Below are 16429 nucleotides of genomic sequence, written 5' to 3'. Positions count from 1 at the left end.
ATGTAGTGGACAGTTGCATGGCAGACCTCTTGAGGCAAGCTAGATGTATATGTGAGAGCAGGAAACTGCACCAGTCAGGGGCCGGAATATGCCACCAGCTTCATGTAGAAAAGAACAGCGAAGCAAGTGGTGCAATTCATTGATCTCCCAGTGTTGCTGTCAATGAGGCACTTGCCTGCAACATCAGGAAGTAGGTAGTACTGTCTAATGAAGTCTACTCTGATAATGGGGTTAGTGACATCAGGAACAGTGAAGGTCCCTGGCGAGGTCACATTGTAGGCCGAGGTCGAGGATGCGGTGATGTATGCCATAGGTGGCAATGGTAGAGTTGTTTGCTACCAACAGGAGGATGGCTGAAGCAGTGCCAGTGTCCTGCAAGAGCCACTGTGGCAAGATGGACTACTTGGAGCTGGTGTCAATCAGGAAAGGTGTTGCAGAGCGAGCATCACGGATGAACAGGTGCTGGGAGATCGACCTACAGCCAGGTGCATATAATCCCAGTGGCTGTTGACGTGTGTGTGTCAAGAGCTGAGCTCCCTGCAGTTCACAGTATCCAGGCTGAAAAGCTCATGATACCACCAGAGGCCAGCTGTGTCATGAGAGGTGTCGGCAGGTCAGCAAGGGCTGTGGTGGTAGCCATCACTACACTGATGGCTGCAGCTGCACAGTAGGCGGTGATCGGGACCAATGAAGGCCACAGTTCCTTGTAGCATTGCCATGTCAGCAATGCGGCAGGCAAGGATCCCATATAGGCCATCTGCTGGGTGCTGTACTGCGGGGACAGGAGTGGCACGTGATATCATTAACAGCTCATGGCTGGCAGAGTGATGGAAAGCTAGCTGCGCTGGCTGGGTATGGGACTGATGCTCGGAAGTGGCAGTTGCAAGCAGGGATGCCAGAATCTTATCGACCCAGTTGGTGAGGTTGGCGGCATCGGCAAGGGAGAGGTTAGCATATGATGCCACAGTCATCTGTATCAGGACTGGGCAGCGAGCCAGCTACATGTTGTATAGGGAGCTGTCGGAGGCTGTGTGGCTCCATCAGGCTTCAGAGATGGCACAGGAATTGCAAAGGTTTCTGGTCCCCACATTGCTCGAGGGAAAGAAGGTCCCATACACACTGCATTTCGGATGATGGGAGTTGTGTCAGGAGGCAGCATCGGTTTCGTTAATGTTATTTTCCATAGCATGATTCCTTGCCGAAGAAATCTTCCATTAAAAGGTGACCATGAAATGTTGGGAAATCCAGCTAATGCAGTGGTATTTGGCCTTTTCCAGTTCATGGCTCCCCTAACCAACTATGATGTTTCTGTGAATCTCCTGCAGGATACCTTGTGAAAATTGAAATAATTTTTAAAAAGTTATTAATAAAGCACTAATCACCTCACTGGGACACTTGAGCTTATCTCTTATATTATAACTTGGCAAATCTTGGCATTGAATGAAATATAGCTACCCTCATTTCCTTCTCTAAACAAAGTCTGGATTTACACTTGGATTTAATGACGGCCACTGCCAAAAGTGCTGGAAACATGGGAAGCAGTCCATTTCTCCTCAGACATTCATCTTGGTCTTCCAGAGCAACAGGTTTTTTAAGAGCAAAGCTTTGTCAATGCAGTTTCACTTCCTTGCAAGGACTTATTCAGTGAGTTTAACTTCTGAAATATACCACATAAATATGCAACCTTTAATAGAAAGTCAGTGTCTATAAATCACTTCTTCCAGGTAAGAACAGACTTCTCTCCAAAGTTCATAAATGTGCTACGATGCATTTCCCATGGGAAACAACAGCTATAAAATAAGAGAGATGTATGTTCAACCCCATATCATGACACATTTGTGTAAAAAATCTGAGGATGAGTTCTAATACACTTCACCACATTCATGACAGTTTGCAGTACTTGATTGAGATTAATGCTCAAAAGGTGTGAAGCAAGTGCTCCTGTATGGATATGCAATCAGTTCACATAATACCAGAAGCTTCGCCAAAGATAAATGCTTGTAGACCACTGTAATGCCCTGAGATCGATCAACACACACACACACACACACACACACACACACACACACACACAGTGGGCCCAGTTGATTTGACTTTCTATATAAAAGCTGCCCTCTATTTCTACCAAATCTTTGCCCGACTTATCTGTATTTATTTACTTAAATAAATAAATAAATAAATAAATAAATAAAACCAGATTTTCCATCATTTCATTACTTTTTCCATCAACAAATCACACAAAGAAAATTAAATGAGCATCTCTATTGCTCTCACTAGCTTCATCAAGCTACAAACCAAAATCTCTCCGTCTAATTTATTCTATAGTATGTTCACGAAGATCCTCTCTTGAATCTTCAATTTGATAACTAATTGTAGTATCAGACAAAGGAATGGGCAAAAGCTCTTTTGCTATGGATTTTTCAAGCATAATGGTCATCATGCCAACAGCATACAGAAGAATTAATTATTATGCAATAGTATGGGTTCCCTTACATTTTGCTTCTCGGTATGCTACATTGTTGAATGCTAGGAGTACTTTATTCACAATTTTCACCAACTTAGAAAATGATGATTTTTGTTTTTGTATTTGACTCAATATTCTACAAAAATATTCTCTTCATTTGACCACATCATTCTTATGAACACTTTCTAAATGATTCTTTAATTTGCTAGGTAGCATACACTTTACTGAAAGTGCTTTCAAAGACAAAACACATTGTGGGCACTCTTCATTGTTCACACCAGTGCACGTGAAATCAAAATTAGTTATCACCATATTTTCTATACTTGCATTTCCTATCTCATTGTTGTCCTTTTCTTAAAAAACATTCATAGTTTATCAACTTTACAACCAATTCACAAAAAACCCGGTTGAAAACACAGCAGTCACTATTGGTGCTAATTAGAGTAGTGTTCAATAGTTCAGCTTCAAGGTTATGGCTACCTACACAGGCAGGCCAGTATCCTAAGCTGAATTCCAACGAGGCCACACAAGTTGACACCAGAAATTAAATTTCTCACAGTTTTCTTCTTTGGCACTAACTAAAAGACAAATGCACACTGCCCCAGGTGGTCATTCATAGTGGACCTGGGTGCCCGACAAAAAGGTCGAATAACAATAAGGTAATGGAAACTTTTTAGTGCAAGCAGAATTAATGGAAGAGTTCGATCCCATATTATGTGACTGTATAAATCATGTGGCTATACCTAGGAGATTAGTTACTTACTTACATAAGGGCATACAAAATGAAATAATTTCCATAATTTCTGAGCGGATTTTATCTATCTTGAAGAATAGTACATTCAAAACTAAATATTATTCAACAATACTGGCCTGTACACCAGATTTAAATCACAAGGAGCAATTACGCATGGTTTTAAGAGTGGTAGACGTGTTTTCCAAACCAGTTGCAATCGAATATTTTTCTGGTGTTTTAGAAGGGTGTGACACTACTGAAAAAAATCTCCCAGAATTGTTGCTTCAATACTAGATAACCTTGGCATACTGCTAGCAGATTTTGTTTGACAATATTACAACAGCAGAAGCAACAGAAAGGGCAAGAAAAGCGGAACTCAAATTTGTATCACTGAAGAAAATCCAAGAGCTCATTACACCAACTGCTGTGTTCAAAGGAAGCATTTGGTTATTAGAGATGTAGTTAAATCTTCTGTAATTGTGTTACTTTTTGACATAGATCATTCTACCTCTGTGAAGCCCTGGAAAACGCTGTAGAATCACATAAGCCGGACTTTGGAGCCGCTAAGTGAGACAACATGGGAGGCTAGGACTGGAAGTGCTCAGGTTGTAAGATCTGAGCTTAATAACTTAACACTTTCTTTAGCAGAGTTAAACAACACCTGCAAAAATGATCCAATGTGTATCAATGAAGCATCTTGTCTCTTTAAGGGAAACACAAAATTTAAATATGCTTTGTGTGTTGTAATATGGCATAGTATCCATTGCCATGTCATCAGAGTCCATAAACCAGTTCAGCAAGAAGGTATGCAATTAGACACTAAAGTAAAATTAATAAAATCAACACTTAGTGTCATTGAAGAATACAGAGCCAGCAGTTTTGAAAAGGCTAAGAAAGAAGCAGAGGAATTGGATACAGCTTTAGGAAATGATGTTCAGGTAACAGAACCCACATCTGCAATTGTTAAAGGGTAGTTTTGTAATGAAAGAAAGGATGAACTCATTACAGGGAAGAGAACCACTTAGGGATAAACTACTTCTATAGTGTGATAGACATTGCTGTAATGTCTCTGAAGGAAAAATTTCAGCAGCTCATTAACTGCTGTGAAGGTTCACTGTTATTTGTGGCATTAAGAACTTGACAATAAAGAAATACAATGTCAACAGAAGATACAGAAATCTTGTGAATGCTTTGAGAGACCCTAAAATGCAGTCAGGAGACATAAATTTGTAGGATCTCGTGAATGAATTGAATCTGTTGTCCCCACTGCTTCAGCAAACTGCCAACACATGTTTTGAAGTAGTTCTCAGGACTTTCCTAAATATAACAATTGTGTTAAGAATATTTTTGTGCATGCCAGTGACTGTAGCCTCTGCAGAATGTAGCTTTTCCAAGTTACAGATCATTAAAAACTATCTGAAATCTTGAATGAGCAACAGCAGCTAAGACATCTTGCCATAATAGTAGTGAAAAGACAGACTGCATGTTCACTCAACATGGAGAAGTTGGTGAAGATCTTTGCTGCTCAAAAATTAAGAAATGTGAAAATTTAAATGACTCTGAGCACTATGGGACTTAACATCTGAGGTCATCAATCCCCCAGAACTTAGACTAGTTAAACCTAACCAACCTAAGGACATCACACACATCCATGCCCGAGGCAGGATTCAAACCTGCAACCGTAGCAGTCGCGCGGTTCCGGACTGAAGCGCTTAGAACTGCTTGGTCACACCGTCTGGCCCAAAAGTGAAGATTTAAGTGAGTAATTATTAGTATTATGTTTGTACAATTAAGTGGGCTTTTTCACATTTCATTTATCATTAGACACAATCCATTAAACTATAAGGCTAATTTTGTGTGGTTTAACTGATTCACATAAAAGTTATTACTACCTGGTCAGCTGAACTTTGCTCAGAACCACTGAGAACTGTTACTAAAGCATGGTCAACGGTGATTAAGGATCACAAAAACAAAATTTACCACCACATATAAATCAAGTTTATTTCTGCTGCAACTCTCCCTGGCTGCTTGTCTTGGCTGTCAAAACAGATCAATGTATCACATAATCAGGAAATACAGCACTGAACCAGACACTTTTTGTTTCTTGAAAAAATAACAGCCACTGCAATATCTCAAGTCATCTGTGGTTCCCTCAATTTATATGAAATGTCATTATTGTAGTCTTCAGTCTGAAGACTGGTTTGATGCAGCTCTCTATGCTACCCTATTCTGTGCGAGCCTCTTCATCTTCGAGTAACTACTGCAACACGCATCCTTCTGAATCTGCTTACTGTATTCACCTCTTGGTCTCCCTCTATGATTTTTACCCACCACATTTTCCTTCAGTATTAAATAGGTAATCCCTTGATGTCTCAGAATGTGTCCTACCAATTGATCCCTTCTTCTAGTCATGTTGTGGCACATATTTCTTTTCTCCCCAATTCTATTCAGTACATCCTCAGTCGTAACATGATCTACCCATCTAATCCTCAAATTTCAAAAGTTTCTATTCTCTTCTTTTCTAAACTGTTTATCATCGATGCTTTACTTCCATACATGGTTACACTTCATACAAACATTTTCAGAAATGGCTTCCTGACACTTAAATCTACAGGGTGTTACAAAAAGGTACGGCCAAACTTTCAGGAAACATTCCTTACACACAAAGAAAGAAAATATGTTATGTGGACATGTGTCCGGAAATGCTTACTTTCCATGTTAGAGCTCATTTTATTACTTCTCTTCAAATCACATTAATCATGGAATGGAAACACACAGCAACAGAACGTACCAGCGTGACGTCAAATACTTTGTTACAGGAAATGTTCAAATGTCCTCCGTTAGCGAGGATACATGCACCCACCCTCCATTGCATGAAATTCCGGATGCGCTGATGCAGCCCTGGAGAATGGCGTATTGTATCACAGCCATCCACAATACGAGCACGAAGAATATCTACATTTGGTACCGGGGTTGCGTAGACAAGAGCTTTCAAACTCCTCCACAAATGAAAGTCAAGAGGGTTGAGGTCAGGAGAGCGTGGAGGCCATTGAATTGGTCCGCCTCTACCCATCCATCGGTCACTGAATCTGTTGTTGAGAAGGGTACGAACACTTTGAAATGTGCAGGAGCTCCACTGTGCATGAACCACATGTGTCGTACTTCTAAAAGCACATGTTCTAACAGCACAGGTAGAGTATCCCATATGAAATCATGGCGGTGAATCAAGGAAGTACAATACATACTGACGAAACTAAAACGAGCTCTACCATGGAAATTAAGCGTTTCCAGACATGTCCACATAACATCTTTTCTTTATTTATGTGTGAGGAATGTTTCCTGAAGGTTTAGCCGTACCTCTTTGTAACACCCTGTATACTGAACGTTAAGAAATCTCTCTTCTTCAGAAATGCTTTTCTTGCCATTACCAGTCTACATTTTATACACTGTCTACTTTGACCATCGTAAGTTATTTTGCTGCCCAAACAGCAGAACTCATTTACTACTTTAAGTATCTCATTTCCTAATCTAATTCCCTCAGCACCACCAGATTTAATTAGACTACATTCCATTATCATCTTCGTTTCACTTTAGCTGATGTTCAGCCTATATCCTCCTTTCAAGATACTGTCCATTCCGCTCAACTGCTCTACCAAGCCCTTTGCTGTCAGACGGAATTATAAAGTCATCAGCAGTCCTAAAACTTTTTTTTTTTTATTTATTTTCCCTGGACTTTAATTTTTACTCCAAAATTTTCTTTTACTTCCTTTACTGCTTGCTAAATATATAGATCAAATAACATTGGGGATAGGCTACAACCATGTCTCATTCCCTTCTCAACCGCTGCTTCCCTTCATGCCACTCAATCTTATACGAAATATTGCAAGCGAATTTTTTAATACATTACAAAAGCAGCATATGTGTGATTTCTGTTAAATTTGTGATAAAATGTTTATCAGACATTACAGTTCCAGACATACTTTCAGGATTATTTTGCAAGCAGCATCGCATCAATGAAATTCAACTTTGCAACATAATGTGACACAAAGGGGACTTTTCAAAATGTACAATTTATTTTGACACATGTAAGGAAGGCCTTTCCAAAAGATTTTGAACAATATTTAGTAATATACTATTAGAAACATAACTGAAAATAAATTCAGAATTAGTTTAGTATTACTGTAATGTTAGAAATGCCTAATAAATTGTTAGATTCATACTTTTTAAGATCTATTTTGAGTTACTTTTAGGTACAGGTTCGCTCATTTTAAGTGCAAATATGTAAAGTTTTGGTTATTTAGCATATATTTCCCATATTTTTGTGCATACTTTAATGCATAAATAGATACATTTAACCTGCACTCTCTGGCTACAAAACCCTATTTTCAAAAAATCCTGTACATATGCCATCTCACTGGGAGGGCCTGTATGCCTGCATGGTACCACTACTGACTCAACATGGAGCCTACATCTTGCTACATCAATAATCTACCCATCATCCATGTACCACTTCCTGTGAAGTACATCCTTCATTGAGCAAAGCAGATGGAAACTGGAAGGTGCGAGATCCAGACTGTAGGGTGGATGAGGAAGAACAGTCCAATGAAGTTTTGTGAGCAGCTCTCGGGTGCATAACCTTGTGTGAGCCCTTGCTTTGTCATAGAGAAGGAAAAGTTTGTTTGCTTTTTTGTGGCAATGAACATGCTGAAGTCACTCCTTCAATTTCCTGGGGGTAGCACAATACATTTCAGAGTTGACTGTCGCACCATGAGGGAGGACATCAAACAGAATAACCCCTTCAGAGTCCCAGAAGACCATCATCATGACTTTAACAGCTGAGGCTGTGGCTTCGAACTTTTTCTTCAGAGGAGATGTGGAGTCACGTCACTCCATGGATTGCCATTCTCTTTCTTGTTCAAAGTGAAAAACCCATGTTTCATTGCCTGTGACCATGTTCAATAAAAAAATTGTCATGACCATACTCCTAATGTGCAAGCAACGCTGTATAGCTGGTCCTTCAACGCTCTTTATCATCTTCTGTTAGGCGGTGAGTAGCACACCGGGCACACATCTTTGAGTATCGCAAATGGATGATGACTGTCAGACTACCAACCCAGTTCAGCAGTGAGGTGTGTGTGTGTGTGTGTGTGTGTGTGTGTGTGTGTGTGTGTGTGTGTGTGTGTGTGTGTGTGAGAGAGAGAGAGAGAGAGAGAGAGAGAGAGAGAGAGAGAGAGAGAGAGAGAGAGATCCATCAATCATCTTGAATGAGTGTGTCCCCACACTCCAACATTGTATGAGTCACAGCAGCATGAGGCCAACTGGCATGTGGGAGATTGGACAAGTTGATGTGATGATGAAAGACACCTTGACAGACTACTCTACATGCTTTTGTTCACTGCCAGGTCTCTGCAGACATTCTGCAAGTGTCTATGAATATCTGATGCTCTGGTTTTCTGCCAAAAGAAATTCAGTGACAGCTCTCTGTTTGAAACACACCTTTGTTACAGATGTCATTTTGAAGGCTACACACCATGCCAGGAACAATAGGAACTTCATGAACCTACAGAGGTTGAGGCAGGAATATTCCTGATGTCCCACAACAAAATCTGTATTTTTCATCTAAAATTTGCCAAGCAAAAAATGTGTTGCATTACTTATTGAATGTCACATTAATGTGACCACCTGTCTTAACTCTGAATAATCATCTTCCGCAGCACAGACTGCTATGAGACATGCAGGAAGTGGGTAAAGGAGGTTCTGGAAGGTACCGACTGTGATGTGGGGTCATGCCAACTCCAGTAACATGGCCAGCTGCACTAGGTTTCTCGATTGAGGATGTAGGGCGCAAACAGCCTGATCAAGGTTACCCCCACTGATTCTCAACTGGGTTTAAACCTAAGGAGTTTGGTGGTCAGGGCAGTATGGTAAACTCTTCCTGGTGCTCTCCTAACCATGCAAGTACACCGTGAGATGTGCGGTATGTTTCATTGTTCTGCCACCTTGCCGAGAAAAAGCAACTGCACATAGGGGTGGACATGGACCCCCAGGATAGATGCATACTTGCGTTGATCCTTTGTGCCTTCTAGAATTATGAGATCACCCTAAAAATGCCACAAAAGCATTCCCCAGGCCTTAACACTCCCTCCTCCAGTGTGGGCCCTTCTCATGATCTGACAGCCATCTGTCCGATGGATTACAAAACCCGAATCATCTGAACAGGCCACTTGTCACCACTCGGTGGATGTCTACTTGTGGTACCGGCATGCATATTCCAGCACCAAAGTAAACATGGGTATCCCATAGTTTTATAATTATCTCAAAAACAGAATTTTTGCTGCTGCTGTTCGACAGGACTACTAAAAACACCTTTGGGCTGTATTATGCTATTTTTGGAGGATGTGCAAGCGTGAAGTGTAACTCAACCAAGTGTAAATTTTCACAGCACTTACTCTACAATCTCAGTGAAGCAAGCACATTGTCCACAAATGCTATCTGGCAGGCATCAACACATTGACTAGAGTCAACAGCATCACTGACTTATATGCTTCTCTATGCAAAGTGAGTTTTCACATGAAATTCACTCACAGAGCTGCCAGCATCACATATACACTGAACACATTCCATTGTGGTGGTGGTCCACATCGCCAGTCTACACAATGTGGCAAGGAATTTTAGGCATTCCTACAAGAATTGTGTACAATACAGTGTTTAGTGGCCCACACACCAGGCATGTACTTGGTTCTAGTGACAGGCATGTCACAGAAGGGCTTCAGTGATGTTCTGGTACACAAAATTACTGATGTCAGGTCATTGAACATCTTGAACCAGGCAAAAAGAAACTATTCACCAGAAAAAAAGAAAAAGAAAAAAAAAGCCACATTTGTTATATATTATGATATATGCACTTTGTTTATGTAACAATGAAATGCAAGTTAGCTTACTTACTTTAGATCATATTCATTGAAAAATTCATCAATCCAATTTGGGCCAAATCCAAGCTCATATTCTTCTGCATTCCTGTTGGCATTAACTGGTAATATTTTATCTAGTGTTTCTATTGTTGAGCTCCAAATTGCTTCCCCATCTGGCTCTTGCTACGAAAAACAACAAAGAAATTTAAAATATGCACTTGCTTCCTCTAAACATTGTAATTGTTCTTTTCAGAGATAAATCCACAATCATTCTTGCCATTCACATCCAAGTACTGACTAAGAATTGTTGTCAAATGATTTTAGAACATGACACACTTTACCTGTCCTTAAGGGTAGGGGAAGGGACAGGCAGCTGCGAGGGGGGATCAGGGATGGGGAATGGTGGGCTCAAGGACTGACAGAAGTAACAACGGGGGCAGAGGAAAGGGGGTGGGGGCAGAGGGAAGGGAATGGTAGAGGGAGGGCTGTGTACAGTGTGGAGGCCGGCCGCTGTAGCCGAGCAGTTCTAGGCGCTTCAGTCCGGAACCGCGTTGCTGTTGCAGTCGCAGGTTCAAATCCTGCCTTGGGCACGGGTGTGTGTGACGTCCTTAGGTTAGTTAGGATAACTAGTTCTAAGTCTAGGGGACTGGTGACCTCAGATGTTGAGTCCCGTAGTGCCTTCGATGGAGTTTGGCATTTGTTTATATCAATGTGGCAAATACTGGTATGCTCTTATTTATAACTCTTGTCGAGAAAAGGTTTCGGAGGTCATGTTACATGAAGAGCCATGGATGCACAATTCTGGCCAACACTGCTGCCACAGTGGCTCAACTCTTTAACCACTGCCAGACAATGCAATGTGTTAGAATTGTAATATTATGCTTGAACCAGTTTTTTGTGAGGTGTTCTCTGTTGAACTGTTTATTTAAATTGTGTGTCAGGTACACATCTTTGATCTTTGTCACATTCCATGTCAAATCAGCACAATTTTAATGTGAATTTTAACTCACCATTTTGCTGAAATTTGGCACAGACGTAGTCTACATACAGTTTAAGGAAAATACCTAGTTCATTAATACGTTGACCCATTTTTAAAATAGGGCACTATGAAACTGTCAAAAATCACCAAAAAGTGGCTCAATACCAGTGCTGCAGTAACTCTCCCACAGTTGAGAGTGGTGTCCTTTTGCAGCATTTTTCATACGCTTCCTGTGATATTAACACAATAGGGGTTTGAGATGAAAATTGTTTTTCAGATATAAATGAAAAAGCACATCTTCAATTTTTTTCAAAAAATTATATACAACACTTCACATTATTGTTAACTAATTCCCTAATTATGAAAGTGGGACTGTCACGGGTTAACAAGTTAATAAAATTTCAAAAATACATATTTCACTAAAAATGACATTTTTGTAAGATTTACAGATGTAAGTGGAAATATACATAAATTCTTTCCATAAATTTATGTGTAATATGTTTTAGACTATTATGAGTGATTATTTTATCAGAACTACTAAAAATATTAGTTTGTTTAGAAACAATTGTACTGCGATTGCTATAATATTAAAGTTCTGAGTGGATGTAAAAAGTACAAATTGGGATAAAAATCTCATTGTTTAATCGAACTAGTCATGACAGAAAATGCTAAGCTCAGTATGTTAACGAATGGAGAATTAGCCTCTTATAACAACTGTGTGGCAAAAGTGCTGTGCAACTCAGCATCAATTCACTATATTATGGGAAACTGTAGTTTTTCAGTAAACAACTCAATAAAACGTATACTACAAAATGCATTTGATGATAACATAATTGAAAATATCACCTTTCGACAGTGGGCCTCAGCAGACAAATGTAACTTGGAAACAATGCAGGAGACGCTCATCGGAGTTCACTGAGTACTTCCTGAAGAACTGACCATACTCCATGATTTTCTAGCGAAGCAGTAAAGCTCTTTTGCTAATGAAGTCCTGGAAAACTTGAATGAAGGTGAATATGTGACTTCTCTGGGAACTACACTTTCATGATCCAAGATGAAGCGCAGAGTTATCATTGGTCAAGTGATGATGCAACAGTGCACCACTTTGTAGTGTATTACAAAGGAGAGAAGAAAACAGAACATATGATTTCTGTTGTAATTTCTAACTGTTTGTACCGTATCTTCATAGCAGTCTACTGTTACGGAAAAAAAAGCTAATTCAATTCATAAAACCAAAACAATTTGGTAAACTTATGTTTCCACGAAGATTTTGACACTGAAACATTTTGTTTCAGCAGTTAAAAGCATCACATCTGCACACTTTGAATCTTCAACGCAGGAAGAGTACACTGAAACTGAAAGATTTCAAGAATAGTGCTTCTGTAAAGTTTGGAAGGTAGGAGACGGATACTGGCAGAAGTAAAGCTGTGAGTACCGGACGTGAGTCGTGCTTCGGTAGCTCAGTTGGTAGAGCACTTGCCCGCGAAAGGCAAAGGTCCCGAGTTCGAGTCTCGGTCGGGCACACAGTTTTAAGCTGTCAGGAAGTTTCATATCAGCGCACACTCCGCTGCAGAGTGAAAATCTCATTCTGGAAATAGTGCTTTAGTCAGTCTGTTACCATCACAAGGGGATACACTTCTATACCAACAGCATCAAATACATAAAAAATATTGGTAAATACTTTTTCAGATACAACAGAATTTCCTGTTGAAACAGTTAAAAAAACTCCAGAATAAATAGCTTTGTGGGATATTAATAGCTACATTAATGCCGTATAGAACAAGAAATGGTGGTTAGTTAATACTTAAACAAAAGATGAAGGCCTTTATGAAGTTAAAAGCCACCTTCCTTCACCCACTTGACCCATCACTGTCTTTTGCAAATCTTGCAAAATTTTGTATTCTGTGAGTATTTGTGAATTATGTTCTTTGTAAATTGAACCTAGTAACACCAACAGGAAGAATATATAAAATTCATGAGGATATTGTAAAAACCAATGCAACACTTGAAAAGAAGTGAAATCTTAACACACATACTGCATGCATCAGGTTTCATAAGTGACCTGTCAAATGTATGTGGCTATCAGTAAATTTGAAAGTATGCATAGATATATTAAGATTAAAGTTTAAAACAATAAATTTTACAAAAATGTTATTCTTTAGTTAAATATGTATTTTTAAAATTGTGTAAAGGTGTGAACTCATGACAGTCCCATTTTCATTTCATGAATTAGTTATCATTAAAGTGAAGTGTTGTACATAATTTTTGAAGAATTTTGGAGATGTGTTTTTTGATAAACTAAAAATTTAAATTTGAAAAACAATTTTCATCTCAAACCCATATTGCGTTTATATAATAGGAAAGCTCATGCGAAATGCTACAAAATTAACCTGTCCCACCATTTTATCTTTATTTCAATTTGTTGTAGCAACTCTCAAAATTAAGGCAGTAGGGCATTTTTGGGTGATTTTTGACAACTTCACACTGTCATATGTTTGAAAAGGGCAAATGTATTTTAATAAAATTGTAGGCTACCCCTGTGCTCGATTTCATCAAAATCTGTGATGGGGAGTAAAAGCACTGTGTTGACTTGACATTGGATGACTCACCTACGTTAGGATCTGATTCCTCATCCACAAATAGTTCCAAGTTTTCATCAAAGTGATTATATCCTTTGATAGCAAAATATGATGGCACAAACAAGTAATACCGAGACTATTTTAGTTGGCACACAAATTTGGACCTGAAAAGTGTTTTGCTAAATAAGTTGTGAACCACACTAATTTACAGGCCACTCTAGTGTTTTAGGTGTTATGTAAGTTTATATTAATCATGTTTCTTTATTATAAAAATAGTTTGTCTTAATTTCGCAGGCTGATGAATAGTAAAAGTGCCTTCCAAAGGATGTGTAGTAGTACATAACAGTTTGAGGGTCCCCACACTTTGGACAGTGTGTACATTATTATTCAGTCTAATTTCATTAAAGAGCATCATGATTAAGCTTTACTTGCTTGTACACAGAGAACATTCAACTAGAAGTGCCTTTGTGTACAACAACAGATTCAGGGCCCCCATGGGTTAGTTACTGTGTGGTTCAAAAATCAATCTTTGATGATGATGACAACAACTTGGTTAAAATCTACACATTTGTACATGACTTAAGTTTGATCAAAAGTGCAGTGGCACATCACAAACGATTACAGGTCCCCATATGCTAAAACTGTGCTAATCATTAGTCTATTATTGGTATCAAAGAAGATAAAGGTCTCAGTTTGTCAGCTAGTACATGATAGTGTAATGAAGTTTATTGCTTTATTCATGCCCATCAATAGATGTATACAAGGTGATAGTAAATGATTGATGGTGCTATTGTATTCTCATCTGCATTTTTACAGTAGAGAGAATTAAGAACTTAGTTTTCATCCTTGAATTGTAAAAGTCATTAAGATTTGTTCTAACCAACTGTACTGCTTGATTTGAAGTGGGGGCCATTTGTGGTAAAATACCAGTGGTCACAGGTGTCAGAGGGATCCCTTTTTTAGGATAGGGAAGGGGGGTAGAAAACGCGTTTTAAGAGAGATTGGCAGACACATGCAGTTTGAGAAAACAGATGAACAGGAGTCAGATTTTAGCATACAGCCTCCATTTAAACAATGTTTAACAGAAAGTAATCAGAAACTGCCAGTTCATCTTCACCAAAGCAGTTATAATCCCATTAGTATGCAGCATCAGATATCTTCATTACACGAGAACATTCCGGGACTCAGAAATAAAGTTGATGAACTACTCATTTGTATCGATGAAATGAATTCATCTAACCAAATTGACATAATATGCCTCTCTAAACATCAAGTGACCACTGGTATGGATATGTTAGACATTTCAGGATTTAAGTTAGCTTCCTACTTCTGCAGAGTAGATATGGATGGAGGAGGAGTTGCCACATTTATTAAAAACTGCCATAAATTCAAGAACATTGACATTAATAAATTCTGTTTAGAGCAGCATCTAGAAGCATGTGCAACAGAAGTAGAGTTCCATAACAGATCCTATATAATAGTAACTATTTGCCGAGCACCTGCAGGATATTATAATCTATTCATAAATCACCTAGAAGGTCTTTTGGGTTATTTAACAGTAAGAAACAAAGAAATTTTGATTGCTGGTGACTTTAATACAGATTTTCTAAATCAATCTTCCAGTAAACATTTACAGCAGTTAGTAATGTTGTGTTTCAATCTAACTCACACTGTAAACTTTCCAACTAGGATCACTAAATCCTCAAGGACAGCCATAACATTTTTCTAGACAAATCTACAGTCTTAAATTCCTGGGATTACAACCTGATAATAAATTCAGTTGGGAGGAGCACACCACAGAACTGCAGAAACGCCTTAACAAATCTGTATTTGCAATTCGAGTGTTAGCAGACATAGGCGACATAAAAGCGAAAAAGCTTGCATACTTTGCTACTTTCATTCCATAATGTCATATTGTATAATATTTTGGGGTAACTCCAAGTCAAACAAACGTTTTCAGAGTCCAAAAGTGTGTAATATGTATTTTTAGTGGAGTAAACTTACGGACGTCTTGTAGAAACCTCTTCAAAGAACTGGGTATACTAACTACTGCCTCTCAATATATTTACTCCTTAATGAAATTTGTCCTAAATAATATATCTCTTTTTCCAACAAACAGTTCAGTTCATACATACAATACCAGGAACAAAAATGATCTGCACAAGGACTTAAAAGCACTTACTTTAGTTCAAAAAGAGGTCCACTACTCAGGAACACTCATCTTCAATAATTTGCCAGCAAACATAAAAAATTTATGTTACAAATAAAGATCAGTTTAAAAGGAGCCTGGAAGACTTACTAGTGGCCAACTCCTACTCCATTGACGAATTTTTTAATAGAAACAAATGATGTGTTGTATATATTTATACTATTAGTATTGTTATTTCAGCTTTAAAAAAAAAACTGACATGTTCCACATCCACGAGGATCTCCTCCACACGGATCTATGGAATGAAAAACTAATCTAATCTAATCTGTGTTTATATGGCCACATACAGTTACTATAATGCTCCTGGTCAGAAGCAAGAGAGGATCTTAAGGCTCTAATCTGGTCATGATAAATGATCAATAAATAAATAATCTGAAGAACACTGATTTGAATTCCATTATTGTTTCATTGCAATCCTTTAATAGAAAACTATGTCAGGGTAAGAAACCCATAGAAATACAAAGGTAAAAGTACAAAGAAGGGCGACTCGTTTTGTATCATCGCGAAATAGGGGAGACAGTGCCACAGACACGATATGTGAATTAAGAGTGGCA

General features: G+C 38.7%; 1 protein-coding gene and 1 non-coding gene across 5 annotated transcripts in view; one reads left to right on the top strand and one right to left on the bottom strand.

The window, feature by feature from the left end:
* The window catches only part of LOC126297703 (peroxisomal targeting signal 1 receptor-like), a 239420-nt gene that overhangs the window by 170540 nt on the left and 52451 nt on the right, over positions 1-16429 (bottom strand). For all 4 annotated transcript variants that reach the window (XM_049988832.1, XM_049988829.1, XM_049988830.1 and 1 more), the window contains exon 4: positions 10143-10291. In XM_049988832.1, coding sequence (XP_049844789.1) covers positions 10143-10291 — 149 coding nt within the window. The remainder of the gene's footprint in view (positions 1-10142; positions 10292-16429) is intronic.
* Positions 12536-12610, top strand: Trnas-cga (transfer RNA serine (anticodon CGA)). Its single transcript has one exon. It is a non-coding gene; the product is annotated as a tRNA-Ser (tRNA).

The sequence above is a fragment of the Schistocerca gregaria genome, chromosome X (genome assembly GCF_023897955.1).
Source record: "Schistocerca gregaria isolate iqSchGreg1 chromosome X, iqSchGreg1.2, whole genome shotgun sequence".
NCBI lineage: Eukaryota > Metazoa > Arthropoda > Insecta > Orthoptera > Acrididae > Schistocerca > Schistocerca gregaria.
This window is presented reverse-complemented; position numbering and strand designations above follow the sequence as displayed.